Source organism: Hyaena hyaena, unplaced genomic scaffold, assembly GCF_003009895.1.
Source record: "Hyaena hyaena isolate Hyena2069 unplaced genomic scaffold, ASM300989v1 scaffold_20, whole genome shotgun sequence".
Taxonomy (NCBI): Eukaryota; Metazoa; Chordata; class Mammalia; order Carnivora; family Hyaenidae; genus Hyaena; species Hyaena hyaena.
Genome location: NW_024080652.1, coordinates 734,731 through 749,259, shown reverse-complemented (window position 1 = coordinate 749,259; position 14,529 = coordinate 734,731). Strand labels below are relative to the sequence as shown.

General features: G+C 63.2%; 2 protein-coding genes across 2 annotated transcripts in view; one reads left to right on the top strand and one right to left on the bottom strand.

The window, feature by feature from the left end:
* CUNH7orf50 (chromosome unknown C7orf50 homolog) overlaps window positions 1–2,076 on the top strand; it is a 110,620-nt gene extending 108,544 nt beyond the window's left edge. Inside the window, exon 5 of the mRNA XM_039225955.1 lies at window positions 1,508–2,076. Within this exon, the coding sequence (XP_039081886.1) occupies window positions 1,508–1,690 (183 nt within the window). The 3' untranslated portion in view covers window positions 1,691–2,076. The remainder of the gene's footprint in view (window positions 1–1,507) is intronic.
* A 6,442-nt stretch (window positions 2,077–8,518) lies between these two features.
* Window positions 8,519–13,737, bottom strand: LOC120227918 (cytochrome P450 2W1). Its single transcript, XM_039225948.1, has 9 exons — window positions 13,564–13,737; window positions 11,985–12,147; window positions 11,618–11,767; window positions 11,390–11,547; window positions 9,970–10,143; window positions 9,525–9,663; window positions 9,235–9,419; window positions 8,990–9,131; window positions 8,519–8,784 (listed from the first exon to the last, which is right to left on the bottom strand). Exons 1-9 carry the CDS (start codon window positions 13,735–13,737, stop codon window positions 8,564–8,566), a joined length of 1,506 nt encoding a protein of 501 aa, XP_039081879.1. The 3' UTR covers window positions 8,519–8,563.
* Window positions 13,738–14,529: the final 792 nt, after the last annotated feature.

Sequence of the window (14,529 nt, the reverse complement as noted above, 5' to 3'; positions counted from 1 at the left end):
ACCTCTGTCAAAGGTCAGCTCACAGTGAATCAAGGCCCCGATGTCAGGGCTGAAACTTGAGCTCCTCGAAATGAATGTGGGAGCACCTGCCGTGACCTCAGGTCAGGCACAGGCGCTTTGAGCACAGCCACCCCAGCACAGTGACCACAGGCATGGACTGGCGGGCAGTGAGTGGCCACCCGGCCACAGAAGGGAGGAGGTGGGCACAGACCCCGATCTCACAGCTTGTGTATGACACGTGAGCTCGTCTATGTTGATAGAAGGACAGCCCGACTCTAAAGTGGACAGAGGGTGTGCGTCAACCTTTGTCTAGAGCAGACGATGCAGGCAGCCAGTGAGCACATGCAGAGGAGCTCAGTGTCATGGGCATTGAGGGGGGTAAGGTCAGAGCAGGGTGGTGCTGTGACCAAAGACAGACTGTGACCCGTGTCGCTGAGGACACTGCTGCTGTCATGTCCTAAGTAGATCATGTATCCTTATTCTCAAGGGTGTCGTGACACATTCTGAAGTCCCTTCTCTCTGCACAACCTTTATTTTGTCCAGATCGCTTTTGCTTCATTTACTCGGCCTCTGACTGAAATCAGAGACTTCCTTCCGACGTGGTGCCCCGTGAGGGCAGGAGGGGCCTGAAAATCTGGCCAGGGCTGCATGCACCCCAGGGCCCTGTCTGGGCTGACGGGCTGGGCTAGGGTCAGGGTCTCCTCTGCGGTGTCCTCAGGTTTCGCGGTAGAATCTTCCTGTCTTGCTGCAGGACACAGGCTTGGCGGCCAACCCCGGCGAAGCCCTTATGCAGAGGCGAGAGGGGCAGCGAGGGGTGGGGGAGGGTCAGCGTGTAGAGGGAGGTGGGAGCGATGTGGGGGGCTCTTCCTCTATCGAATGATCTGGGCGCCCTTGTCAAGAGCCAGCTGACGGTGGGTAGAGGGGTCCCTGCCTGGGCCGCGCTCTGTCCCCTTGCCCCGTGTGTCTGTCTCTGCCTTCACTGCCCAAGCTTTGGCCCCAGGGTGTGTGAGTCACTAACTGCTTTCTGAGCCGACCCGGCCAGCCCTCCGCTCTCTCTGGACGGGACCAGCTGGGCCCGGGGTCGGGGGCCGGGGTGATGGAGCAGGACTCGAGCTGCATCTCCCGAGACCCCCATTCTGCATCCCACAAGATTTCTGTCCTCACAAACACACCTGCTAACTGCTGACCAGGTGGCATTTTGGGAGGGGATGCGATGGGTGTGGAGCCTGAAGCCCTGGAAGAGGACCAGGAGACGGGCCTGCCCTCCCACCTCTCCCAGGCCTGTGGTCCTGCGGCAACAGCAGGTGGGAGCAGGAGTGCAGCACACGGGGCCCCACACGGTCGGCAAGCCCAAGGCTGAGATGGTGCCGAGCTCTGCAGCCTGGAGGAGGAGGCCTCTTGCACCAACAGAGTGTCATGGCCGGGAGCCCTGCCCAGGGCTCCTCGGTGTCTGCACTCCCGTGTCACCCGGCCTGGCCCCTGACGCTCCTTTCCTCTCCCCGCCCAGGTTCCCGATGAGCTTTTCTCCACCCTGCTGGCCTACCTGGAGGGCCTCAGGGGCCGGGCCCGGGAGCTGACGGTGCAGAAGGCCGAGGCCCTGATGCAGGAGTCGGACGAGGCCGGCGGCGCAGACGCCCTTCCCCTGGGGACGACCCAGCGCATTCGGCAGGTGCTGCAACTGCTGTCCTAGGGTGCCCAGCTGCCAGGTCACTGCCGCGGCCCCAAGCAGTCCCCGGCCTCTCGGTGCAGCTGGCTGCGTCTTCCCAGCGGCGGGGTCCCGGCGAGGGCAGTGGCCAGCAGGCTGGGGGACTTCCAGGTGCTGGGCTCCTGACCCACGGGAGGACAGACTGCATGATGACGGGTTTTCGCGCCCTCATGGAGGAACGGGAGACGCTGTCCTGGTCTCTCTGGGGCCCTGGGGTCCACAGGGAGGCTGCTCATCGAGGGGAAGGCCTGTTTTTCTACTGGGAACGTCTTAGCCATCAGAGCCTGCCCTTCCCTCCAGCCATGGTCCGTCCACCGTGGGGGCTGATGGTGGTCTGTCCGGTCCCAGCCACGCACTGCCTGGTCACCTGCCCGCGTTCACTGACCGTTTCCATTCGTATTTGCAATAAAACCAGCCTATGTCGGGTGTGACTCTCGTTCCATGTGATTCTTTCTCATTTACACGTCGATTGTGAAGAGCTTTTCCTGACCATGAGTGTGCGTCAGGTCGTGGCCATGGCCCACTTCTGCCCTTGCTCTGCAGGCCTGCGGCCTGCACAGACCCGGGGCACGCTCGCCCTGTGCCCAGAGGAGCATGTGTGTTGAACTCCCCAGGAGGCACCGTGGCCCACGTCCCTTCAGCAGGCCCCCTCAGCGGGCGGCTGCTGCCTTGATCACCTACGGAAGGCCTGCACCTCACGGGACTGGACATAGAGGATCGCGGGGTGCGGAGATGCAGTTTTAAAACTCACCCACTCAGGCTTTGGCGCTCTGCCCCCGGGGACGTGCATCGGCTTCTGGCGTGGGATGAGGCAGAAGTGGGGCCACGTGACCCCTGAGGCCAGGACAGAACGAACAGGCAGCTGGCACACTCGGGGTGCCTCCCCTCTTGGCTTGGTGGCTATGATGTGGGAAGCCCGTCGCATGGTCGCACGGGGACCCACCTGGGTGATGTCAACAGAGGTGAGCTATCCCCACCGAGCCCTGCTCACAATGCGGGTTTGCCAACCCTATTGCTGGGGTGCATGCAGTAGACAACCAGGACTGCATGAAGCTGCTTATATCGCTGTCATAGTGCTAACGGTGAGTCCTGGGCTCCTGGCCTGTGTGTAGACCCCTTATTCCAGAAGAAGGCCTGGGGCCTTGCTCCGGCCAGGTCTTAACAGCCGTGTTCCCCAGAGGTGTTCCCTCCCAGCGGTGTCCCCAGACTCAGTGTCTGCTGTCACTTGGGCTTCAGGTACTGTGAACCACCTGTGCTGAGGGACGCTTCTCTGTGACGGGGTCGGGCCTCAAGGTGAGGGTGCCCAGGGCCCAGGAGGGACCCAGCTGTCCAAACAGGCCTGGGCTGGTCCGTGGGACCCTCCCCTTCTCACCTGTAACCCAAACCCCTGGGTTCTGAGGGCCACACAGCCTGACCTCGCACCCAACACCGTGTGTCCTTCATACCCCATGGAAAGGGGTGATGCTCTGCCCTCCCCCTGACTGGGGCAGCTGAAATCCCCATCACCCATGCACATGCCCACATCTGGGTGAGAACGACTGGCCCAGCCCTGTCTCTGGCCCAGGTGGTTTGTAGAGCCAGAGGAGTTCTGGCCCTGAGGTACTGGCGAGATCTTAAACAGGAAGCACTTTGGAACCCCAAGTCAGCGCAGGTCTGTGGGTACATCAGCAAACCAGTGTGCTAACATCAGGGCTCCACAGATAACCTGGGGGCATCGAGCATTCAGTGTGCCAGCCTCACAGTGCCTAAGCTTCCAGGCATCTTATGAGATACATTGAGGGGCGCCTGGGTGGCTCAGTCGGTTCAGCATCCAACTTTGGCTCAGGTCATGATCTCACAGTTCGTGGGTTTGAGCCCCGCGTCGGACTCTGTGCTGACAGCTCAGAGCCTGGAACCTGCTTTGGATTCTGTGTCTCCCTCTCTTTCTACCCCTCCTGCTCATGCTCTCTCTGTCTCAAAAATAAATAAACATTAAAAAATACACTGAGAAGTAGACATACAAAGGAAGATCAGTAAGATAGAAAGAAAGGGCAGATTTTCTTTTTAAGGAATCAGGTTGGTTGATCAAGAACCATAGCTCTAGGGGCACCTGGGTGGCTTAGTCGGTTAAGCGTCCGACTTTCTCTTAGGTCATGATCTCGCGGTTCGTGGGGTCGGGCCCCGCGTCGGGCTCTGTGCTGACTGCCAGCTCAGAGCCTGGAGCCTGTTTCAGAGTCTGTGTCTCCCTCTCTCTCTGACCCTCCCCTGCTCACGCTGTCTCTCTCTCTCTCTCCTAGAAATAAATAAAACATTAAAAAAAAAAATTAAAAAAAGAACCATAGCTCTGGGCTTCCTAGCAGCCAGGTTGAAAAGGGAAATGTGATGGGTCCCAAGTCCTCATTGTCTATTAATGGAAAAGGTTGGGAGATCAGGTCATTCCCCTCACTTGAGCACAAACGCTCCCCAATACCAGATGGGAGAAGGCTCTTTCTGCCCTAAGGGCTCCTTCCAGAGTATGAAGTACTGTCTTCTGCATGGTCCCCTGCCAGAGCGAGGTGACACACACATGCCATTTGGACTCAACTGTCGATAGGCATAACTTGGTGTGGGACCAGCCTCACTTGCTGGGGGTGTCTGTCAGAGATAGCACTGCTGAGGCCCCAGGGGCAGTGACGTGGGAGAGTGTGAGCCCAGGGCCAGGCCACAGCATGGGGAGGGGGCCGTACGTGCTGAAGGTCGGCCTGTAAGTCTCTGACTCACCAAGGCCTGCATGGGGCCACTGGGCCAGGAAGCCTGACTGTGGCTACTATTTTCCAGTCGACACCCCCGAGCTAGAAACAGCCCACACGTGCTTCAGCAGGGGCACAGGACACCGAAGGGAACAGTGCTCAGAAGTAGAGGGAGGGGACGCCGATACAGGCACAGTGCTGCACTGGGGGGACCTCGGACACCAGGGCACGCTGTTGGTCCACATTCTGGAAACGGCGAGTTAGCCCACCTGGGGTGACAGAGCGGGGGGGCGGGGCTGGGCGGGCTCTGGGCGCCTTCGGGGACCGTGGCCCCACAGCGTGTGCAGGTGTCAGACACGTTCGAGGTCATCAGGGGAGCAGAGACAGAGCCTCACAGGGCAGAGCTCCCAGCAAAGCACCGTGGAAGGAAAGTGGTAAAACGGTTCGTTGTCACCTTAACGTCTGTTCTCACCGAAGTTCCCCACGTCCACCCTGGAGACCATCTGGAATGTTCCATCGAGCATGGGCACTGGAGGAACTGGACTTACGGGCGTGTCGGCACCCAAGGCCATCACCCTGCCCCACCCTCTGAGGACTTCCTCAGCCACTTCCCTGGGACTCCTGTCCCGGAAATGTGGTTCAGGCAGGTGTTTCTGTTGACCTCCCGCAGTGAGAAATGGGGACCAGCTCCCGACTGGCCCCTGGCCACAGTTCCCCTGCCGGTGCCCCCACAGAGCTGTCTAGTTACATGAGTGCTTATCCAGCAGGAATGTCCCTGACAGGTACTGCCCAGCCTGGTGGCAGGTGGGGGGCACAGGGCCAGAGGGGCTCTAAGACGTTAGGTGGCCGTGAACCAGGACCCCTGCCCTGGGAACAGACTCGGCCCCCCGTGTGTCTTCCCTGAGGGTGGGCGTCCCAGAGGCCCTGGAAGCTGGCCCCACAGCCGTGAGAGCTTCTGGCTCGGGGCCGAGAGCCGCCTGCCAGCCCCCGGGGCTCCTTCCCTCACCACCACGATGCAGGGGCGCTGCGGCCGTGGGACCATCTGCCCCCTCCTGACCCAGGTCTGGGGACCCTTGATGGACGTGTGCAGAGGCTAAGGCCATGCAGGCTGGAGGCTGAGCTCATTGGACGTGCAGCCAGCAAGAACCAGGACCCCAGACCTGGAATGTCCATCGTGGGTGAACAGACAAACACGATGTGCTCCATCCACCCATGAAATATTATTCAACCTTAAGCAGAAGGAAATTCTGGCACCTGCTCCAACATGGGTGGACCCTGCAGACACCACGGTGAGTGACGCAAGCCAGATGCAGGAGGACTCGCACTGGGACCCCCTCACACGAGGTCCCATTCGTCAGACTCAGAGTAGATGGTGGGGCCGGGTCTAGGGGAGCAGGTGGGGGTCCGTGTGTAACAAGAACAGTCTCGGTGTGGGGAGACAGAACATTCTGGAAAGGGACGGTGGGGATGGCTGCACAGCAGCTTGAATGTGCTCGGTGCCCCTGCGCTTTCCACTTAGAAGTGGTTGAGATGCTAATTTCTGTTATGCGTGTTTTACCACAAGAAAAATAAAAAGCAAAGCAGAACAAGTAGAAGATGAGGCAGAGGTGGGAGGGCGTCCCGTCAGGGCCACACCGAACAGCTCCTGGGAGCGGGCGGGCCGGTGAGTCCCCCTCGTTTGCCGAGGGGAAGGCAGCGGCAGGCCAAGTCTGCAGATCATCCATGCAGGGGCCAGGCCTGGTGTGGGGGGGCCCTGGCGGCAGCCATGACAGGGGCTTTCCTCCTGGGCCAGACAGCACGCTCGGCACGTTAGGCTTCATCAGGGTATCAAGTGTTTATTCTGTGTGCGCTCCATAAAGCAGGGGGGAGGGGCAGACATTCTCCAGACAGCCTCCGCTGGGCCCTGGCCAGTTCTCCTCAGGGGTGAGGGGAGCCTGAGAATAGGGGGCCCAGAGGTCCCCTGCAGGGGTGAGGATGGGGCCTGAGCCTCCCGAGCCCTGGACCAGGGCGGGCAAGGGGCTGGCTCAAGCCAGCCCTGCGCCCGGCCCACCTCAGATCTGCACCAGCTCGCAGGCCTGAGGGAGCCAAGGCGCAGGCAACTGGGGTCACCATGGGGTGACGTCCCACCAGAGCTGCCGCATGTCCTCCACAGAGACCCGTTTCCACCAGAGCCGCCAGCCTGTGCGCCCCCTCCACCCACCCAGGGCACTGCTCTGGAGGACTGGTCAGGGCAAGGTGGGGGGCAAGGGGGGCGGGGGGTAAGCATTGTGTTTGTAAAGCGTTTTCCACCAGATCTGCACCTTCCAACCCAGCACAAAGGGTTCTCAGATTTGGCAAAACCAAAACAATTACCCTAAACCAGCGATTACCCTATTGGATTCTTCAGAAAACAGATAAGTTACCTTGGAAAGTGGGTCGTTTTGCCGCCTGTTTGGAAGGCGCAGTTCAGTTTGGGGATCCCACCGCCCTGCTGGTGTGGGACCGTCCGGCAGGTGCCGTGGACCCAGTGCCTACAGTGGACATGGCTCCTGGAAGCGGGCTCCAGGCAGCCTTAGGTTCAGCATAAGGACAGGAGACCTTCATAACAGCCAGCTTCGCTTGTAAGCCTCACCTCTTCCCTTTTTGGGTTACCAGCCCCTCCCAGCAAGCCGGCCCCCAGCAGCCCCATCTCTTCAACCAACAGCTTCTCGAAGGGGTTTCCACAGCCATTCCAGAACGTTCTGCTTCTCTCTGAAGGATGCTGTCAGTTCACGGGCCGAGATGCACTTAGAGGAGATCCCTGTTGCTTGTACTGTGGACCCTCCACCCAGGGGTCAGCAAATCCTCGACCCCCAGCACCCAGCTCTGTCCAGAAAAAAACTGAGTCCATGCCCCTGCTCAGGGAGGGAGGGCCCACATGTGAACAGCACACCCAGAAGCTCATGTGGCCGCAGCCCTGCCCATGACGATGAAAGACTCACCCACACACCACCCACCCCGGCGTCTGAGATTCATGTGCTGCTCCATGGTCCTGGGTCAAAGCCTCTGGACTCCGCCCACAGCAGGGACCGTGTCAGTCCTTGTCTCCCGTGGGCAGTGGGGTGCCAGGCACTGGGCCCCACTTCTGCAGCTTCCCCACAACGCCACCCAGCACAGTCAGATGTTTTCATGCTCCTTTGAGACACCCAGTCTTCACGTGACGTGTGTGCCCTCCTGGGAAGGGCCCCCAGCCCCCTGCCCCTCCAGCCCAGAGAGGGGAGCTCCATGGGCTGGAGCCACACTCATTTGCTGCCACACCCAGCACCCCCCTGGCATCCCTGGTCAGCAACAGCTCCCTGCCCCAGGCCCTGCCCTAGGGGCCTCCATACATCTGGGGGTGGTGGTGGCGGGGAGCTGGCCTTGGGTGTAAGGCTGGATCATGAAGGGCCTCCTCGTCCTCCCTGCCAACTCCCACTCACCGTTCCCCCCCAAGCTGTCACCCCTGCAGGGTCCCCACGCCTTGGAGTAGCAGCTGTCCCTTGACTGGCCCATGTCCCAGGGCTCAGCATCCTGGCTCCAAGGGCAGAGAGCCCCCTGGGCACGCCCCCCAAGAGCCCCAAGAACAGGCTGGGGTCTGCAGGAGACCCAGCAGTGCGGGTTGGGGCGCAGCGCAGGGGAGCTGGGAACGCAAGTCTGAGGCTGGTCTCTGGGTGGCTGTCACCCTCCCACATGCAGGTGGCATCTCTGTGCCTGGTGGGTGCCCAGCTGAGGCTGGCCCTGTGGGGAGCCAGAGGGGGGCGGCATGGAGGGTAAGTGGGGAGAGGAGGCAGCAGGGAGCCTGGGGAGGCGTGGGGCAAGGGAAGGGGGCACTTTACCACTGGGCAATGGGGGCATCCTGATGTTCGTGGGGGGCCTAAGTGCAGACAGGCAGCGCTGATGCCCAAGGGGTCTGGGGGCAGAGGGTGGGGAGGGCGCCTGGCCGCTCCCGGGGCGATGGGAGGATACGGTGTAGAGATGCCTCAGGGTGAGGGGACTGGGAGGGGGCTGGGCCCCTGACAGAACAAGATCAGGCCCCGGTGGGGCTTTGGGGCCACGGCAAAGACCCTGGCAAGGAGCGGGGTCTGTCTGTGCACCCGTCTGTCCTGCCTCCATCATCCACACAGCGCCCCAAGCTGGGGTCTGGGGGAGTGACTCAAACCCTCCCCGGGTCTCCTTGGTCAGAGCTCGCGCACCTGGGCACTGCACAGAGGGCCTGTGCCGGTGGCCGCATGGTGAAGGCCGGGGCGGGCATGGTGTCCAGGGTGCCTGGGCTGAGGCCAGGCGGGGGCAGCAGGCGGTACCTGTGGAGGAGGCCAGCGAACAGCAGAAACAGCTCCGACCTGGCCAGGCTCTCCCCCACGCAGACGCGGCGGCCTACAAGGGAAACCGAGGCCCAGGCTCCAGGCCTGCTCTTTGCTCCTGGAGTGGGGCAGGGGTGGGGGGGACCTGAGAACAAGGTCCAGTGGGCAGGGTGCTGGCAGCTGTGGGCAGAGGGAGGCCTGACAGGCCCGGGAGCCCAAGCTTCTGAGGTCCCTGATGACCAGGCCCTGTGCCTGCCCTGCCCACTAGTCAGGGGTACCTGCAGAGAAAGGCAGGAAGGCTGCCCGCTTCACAAAGTGCCCATTGGCATCCAGGAAGTGGCCCGGGTTGAACTGGCGAGGGGTCTCCCACTGCGTCTTGTCCAGGAGCACGGAGCTCAGCAGAGGGATCACAGGTGTGCCCTGCGGGTGGGACACTGAGGCACTGCCAGCTGGGCCCACCCTGACCAACAGCAGAGAGGAGGGGGCCCTGCCCACCCTGCCGGGGACCAGGAGGGGAGCCCACCTTGGGAAGCAGGTAGCCGCCCAGCTGGGTGTCAGCCGCCAGGCACCGAGGCACGTGGGGCAGGAGGGTAATGGAGCGCTGGACCTCGTGCAGCACTGCATTGGTGTAGGGCAGCGAGCGCTGGTCCTCCAGCCGAGGGGACCGCCCAGGCCCCAGCACCTGGTCCAACTCCTCCTGCACCCGGCCTGCAGGCGAGAGGGTAGGCGCCCGCATCCCTTTGAGCCCTGGTTCCTGGGGGACCCTGCCCCCTCCCGACCGGGTGGCTGCGTGCTGGAAAGAGTCGGGCTCACCTTGCACAGCCGGGTGCTTGCCCATCAGGAGGGCAGCCCACTGCAGCGTGGCAGAGGTGGTCTCCGTGCCGGCCATGACCATGTCCAGGACACAGGCCACCATGTCGGCCTCAGCAAAGAGGCCATGGGGGTCTTCCCCCTGCAGAAGCGGGTTGGAGAGGACTCAGCCGAGGGGGGCTACATGCCCCCCCCAGCTCTGGGCTCAGGAAAGGGATGGAAGGAAAGGAGTCAGGTTAGGGAGCATCTGCTGGCTCTGGCTTTGCCACAACCGTGCAGCCACCCCTTCAGGCAGGCACTGAAAATACCCCATTTCACAGTTGGAGAGACCAAGGCTCAGGGGCCCCCAGCTAGGAGAGGGGGCAAGTGGTGCAGGGCCAGCCCCACTCCTCCTGGGATGGGGCCCCCAGATGTCCCCAGGCATATACGGCAGTGGTGCTGTCCATACCTGGGCCTGCTGGATCAGGGCGTCCACGTAGCTGTGCACGGGGCCCGCCCCAGGCATGGGGGACCGCGGCGTCCCCAGGAGGGTCCTCAGGATGGCCCGCACCTCCTCTATCTTCCGCAGGACGGGCCGGTGAAGCTGGAGGAGAGCCCCGAGCCAGGGGTAGATGTTGAACAGCTGAATGCAGAAGGCGGGGCAGCGGGTGGCAGTCAGGGTGCAGGCCCCACAGCGGGACCTCACCCTCCAGTGGGGGTGTTCCCTGTGCAGGCCCCGAGGCGCTGCTCCAGGACTCCCCGCAGACCTGCTGGGTGGGGATGCCGATGGCCACAAGAGGGCGCTGGCTCAGCTCTGCTGCTGGGACCCCAGCCCTGGGCTCCCACAGAACCCTCTGTACCAGGGCCAGTCGGCAGGTGATACACCCTGACCAGGTGGTTTCCCCACTGTGAGGGGGCTGTAATCACACCACTCTCTCCTGCCACCAAAGCCGGTAGGACAGAGAAGGGGGAGAGGGCTGCCTCTGCTGCAAGTCATCAGGCAGGATGGAGAATTTGCACACTTCAGAGCTCCAGCTGACCCCACTGCAGAAGGGAGGCCACGGCAGGTTGGACCAGCCAGCATGTGCCCTGCACAAGGTGGGGCCTCCGCAGATGTCCATGGCTCTCCTGGCTGCACCCCATCCCTGTGCACCCCCAGCACGTGAGGGATTCCTGGGTCAAATGACCCAGTGAGGGGCTGGCATGGGATTGGGAGGCCCCAGAACATTCCACTCCCACCCTCCTGGCCTCCATCCTCCAGGGGGTTCCCTGAGGAGGCCAGGTCCTCCCGCCCAGAGGACGGCAGGGGCTCCTAGGACAGAAGCAGGAGGACAGGAGACTCTGCTCAGCGCCCCCGCCTCGTGCCATGGCCGCGGGTCCATGAGGGGTTGGGACGAGTAGACCTGGGAGCTATGACAGCACTGTAAGTCTGCGCCCCACACCTAGGTGCCTGGGCCTAGTGCTGAAATGGTCACGAAATGCACAGGCCCCTGGGAGTTTGGGAAATCAGAAGAGCCAGTTCGTGTGATTTCTGTGACGCTGTGGAGGACCGATGCTGGCTGGACGGTCATGGCCTTGAGGGCTGGGGCGCGGGGGGACATGGAGCCCCACAACCAGGGAGGAAATGTGCAGCTCCATCCCCACCTTTAGCAGGTGCCTCCGTTGCTGATGGGAAGGTGGGGGAGGGGGAGGTGAAGACCCAGAGGGCACAGGGGCCTGGCCCGGGGTCACATGGCCAGTTGGTGTCAGAAACAAGACATGCCTCCGGCTTCTGCAAGGTGGTGCCCCACGCCTCTCTGGCGGGGCCAGTGCTGAGACCACACCCCAGCCCAGTCTCAATCCAGTGCTTGGCTCCCTGGCACCCACCCCGAGGAGCAGCCACCTCTCACCTGCAGGCTGGGGGTCCCCAAGAGGACCATGACCTCATCGATAAGGCTCAGCAGGGACACAAACACGGGATCCTGGTAGTCGAAGCGCCGACCAAAGAGGAGCGCGAAGATGATGTTGGAGGGGGCCCAGCCAAGCAGGGCCAGGGGGAAGGGCTGGCCTAGAGTGGGAGGGACACAGGCCTCAGGGGGTGAGGGACCAGCACCAGGGGGTGCCCGGCCCCCACTCACCTCCATAGCTGTCCAGCTGCCCCACGAGGCACCTCAACTCCTGCAGGATCTTGTCAGCCATAGGCCCCCTCCCCACGCCCAGGTCGTGGAGGGTGCGCACGGTAAACTGCCGGGCGGCCCTCCAGCGTGCCCCCGATGAGAAGAAGATGCCTGTGGCCCAACAAGTCACCGTGAGGAGGAGAGGGGAGCCTCGTCCCCCCTCGGTGCACCATGTCTCCTGCCATGTGGGCACCATGTCCCTCCCCGGGAGCCACACTGGGCACACTGTCTCCTGCTGCTCGGAGATGCAGACCCCCTCCCCAGGGGTCCAGGAACTCCCCTGCTCTGATGGCCTCCGCCCCCTCTCCACCCCACACACCACACCTACCCCCACCTCCCTGGATGAGCTGGAAGATGGCTATGGGGGGTCGGTCGGCCAGCTCTGACCCGGTGCCCACCAGGGCCTCCCTCACGGCCTCGTAGCCAGCCAGCACCACCGTCCTCTGGCGCCCCAAGTGGACAGTGAACACCGACCCGTATCGTTCTGAGAGCTGGTGGGGAAGGGCAGGAATCAGCCAGCGGCATGCCCCACCCCCTCGAGGCAAGCCGCAGCTGTGCAGGGTGGGCACACGGGACTCAGGGCCAGGGCTTCCCCAGGAGGGGCCTGTGGGGACTGGGCCAGTGCTGAGCAAGGCTGAGCAAAGGCCTAGGAGCCCAAAAGCCGGGGGGGAAGGGGAGGTGTCTCACTGGAGCAGGTCCAGGGAACAGTGTCCGAGGGGCCCCACTGAGCCCCCTACCCATCCATGGCTTTCCCTTGGTGGGAACACTGGAGAGGGCTCCCTGGAAGCCCAGGATGGGGCGGGTGGCGGGAGGGGCTGCCTGCGGGGTGGCCTGCCCAGCTTGGCCTCTGGAGGCCCCGCCCCTGTTCAGACACCCCTCCCCCCCTTCCCCCTTCCCCGGGCACTGAGGCCCAGATGGTTGGGGGAGAGGGGTTTGCCCAGGCCTCAACTGCTCAGTTTTCCCCCGCTGACCCCCATGCCCAGCCCAAGGGCACAGAACAAGAACACAGGGCTAGGCCTCTGACGCTGCTGCCTGGGGCCGTTCCCCTTCTGGGCCTTTACAGAGGGTGAAAGGAGGCCCAGATGCAAGAGGTGAGTTATAGTTAGTCACACACACTGAGGGACAGAGACCTGCCCTTCCTGTTTATACTCCCCACATGCTGGACAGTGGCCTGTGGGCCCAGCACTGGTCTGTGAACCCGGGGCCCAGGGTGCTTCCTGGAGCAGCACCCCTGAGGGGCCAGGTCCGTAGCGCCTTCTCTGTACAGGGCACAGGGGCCACCAGGCAGCCTCTAGGAGGGTTCTGGAAGCAGTCACACTTCTGGGGAAGCAGGGTGCGTGGTGGTGGGAGCCACAGCCGGGGCAGGGGTGGCTGGGCCGTCCTGGCGGAGGGTGGAGCCAGGCCTGTGCCTCTGCTTCACCCACTGGGCCAGCAGTCTCCTGGCTGCAAGGGCCGGCCAGCCTGCCCACCACCTGGGGCCAGGACTGCCCCGTCTCCAGCCCAGGGTGGGAACAGCCACACCCTGCGGGCGCCCCCCGACCTGACGGCTCACTTCTGCACTAGTCCAGGTCCCTTCTGTCGCCAGACCACTGCTTCCTGGTACGGCTCCCAGGAGCACCTGCCTCCCCCCAACCCCTCCGCCCCCAAACCTGGCTCTCCTGTAGTCACTCATCAAATGCTGCCTCCTCCAAGGAGCCCTCTTGGCCTGACGCTCCTGGCACTCTGCTCCTTGACTGACCCATTTGCTTCCCCATAGGGTGGGCTGTCTTTCTCTTCCCCAAGGCAGGTTGGGTCCTGGGGCCTACCCAGGCTGGGACAGGGACTCCTTCCCCACCGGGGGCCTGGAAAACGAGCTCCACTTCCCCTGAGGTGGGGCTAGGCTGCCCAGGCGGTCGGCCCTGACCTACCTCCATCAGGGACTGGTCCTGCTGTGACACACGCAGCAGGTGCAGGTTTCCAATGAGCGGCAGTGGGCGCGGCCCAGGGGGCCAGCGAGGGGCTGGGGAGGGGGTGCGGGTGCAGGTTTGGAGCAGGCCCCAGAGCCCCAGGAGCAGCAGGAGCCCCACAAGCAACAGGGCCATGGGGACAGCAAGCGTTGAGGCCCCAACTCCCCACCCTGTGCCTTATAGGCTGTCAGGCGCGGGGAGGGGGGGAAGGGGGGGAGGGCGTGTCGGCACCTCACCCCCCCACCCGGAGAATGTGGACCGAGCGGTTCACAAGGGACAGTCAGGCAGCTTAAAGTGATAGGCGTGCGTGGAATGTGGGGTCGCCTCTGTGGCAGGGAGCCAGGAGGCCAGGGGCCGTCTGGGGGGCCACTGTCTAGGCCTTGTGCTTAAGGCATCTCAGTCCCCTGCCTGCTGGAGAGAACACACCGTGGTGATCTCTGTGCCCCTCCCATGGCCTCTGCCCCTGGCTCAGTCACCCCCTCAGAACAGGGGATCCTGGGGCTTTGGGAGCTGGGCCTGAGCTCTGAAGGGAGCTCTGAGCCTCTCTCGGCAGGGCCCACGGGGCAGGGGCTCTGTGGAGACCCTGGGGGTGGCCCCCGGGGGTCTGCACAGCAAACGCCTCACACCCCAGGGCCTTCAGAGGCTGCCAGAGCATCCCCTGCCGTGTCTCAGATGGCAGGCTTGCCCTGGGTGACAGCCTGCTCCTTGGTGGCTTTCAAGCTCTGTCACCTGGGGCAGGAGGCACTGGCCTGGCAGGACGGGGCAGGGACCAGGTAGGGTCCTGCTGGTCGGGCTTATGAGCCCCTGTGTGTCCCTGCTGCATGAACTCTGGGCTCTCTAACCCTGGTGCCCTGGCTGGGAGGAGAGGAGGCGCCAACGTGGAAACGAGCTGTGAGGGGCGGGAGGGCTGCTGGCATCAGAAGTGGC

Bases quoted from the DNA above. Each gene is read 5' to 3' on its own strand.
- LOC120227918 (XM_039225948.1), bottom strand. From the start codon at position 13,737: ATGGCCCTGTTGCTTGTGGGGCTCCTGCTGCTCCTGGGGCTCTGGGGC. The intron at 10,144-11,389 runs GTGAGAGGTGGC...TTCTGCATTCAG, and splicing joins TGGGGACCCCCAGCCTGCAG to CTGTTCAACATCTACCCCTG. The intron at 9,132-9,234 runs GTGGGCTCCCCT...TCCCACCCGCAG, and splicing joins GCGGCTACCTGCTTCCCAAG to GGCACACCTGTGATCCCTCT.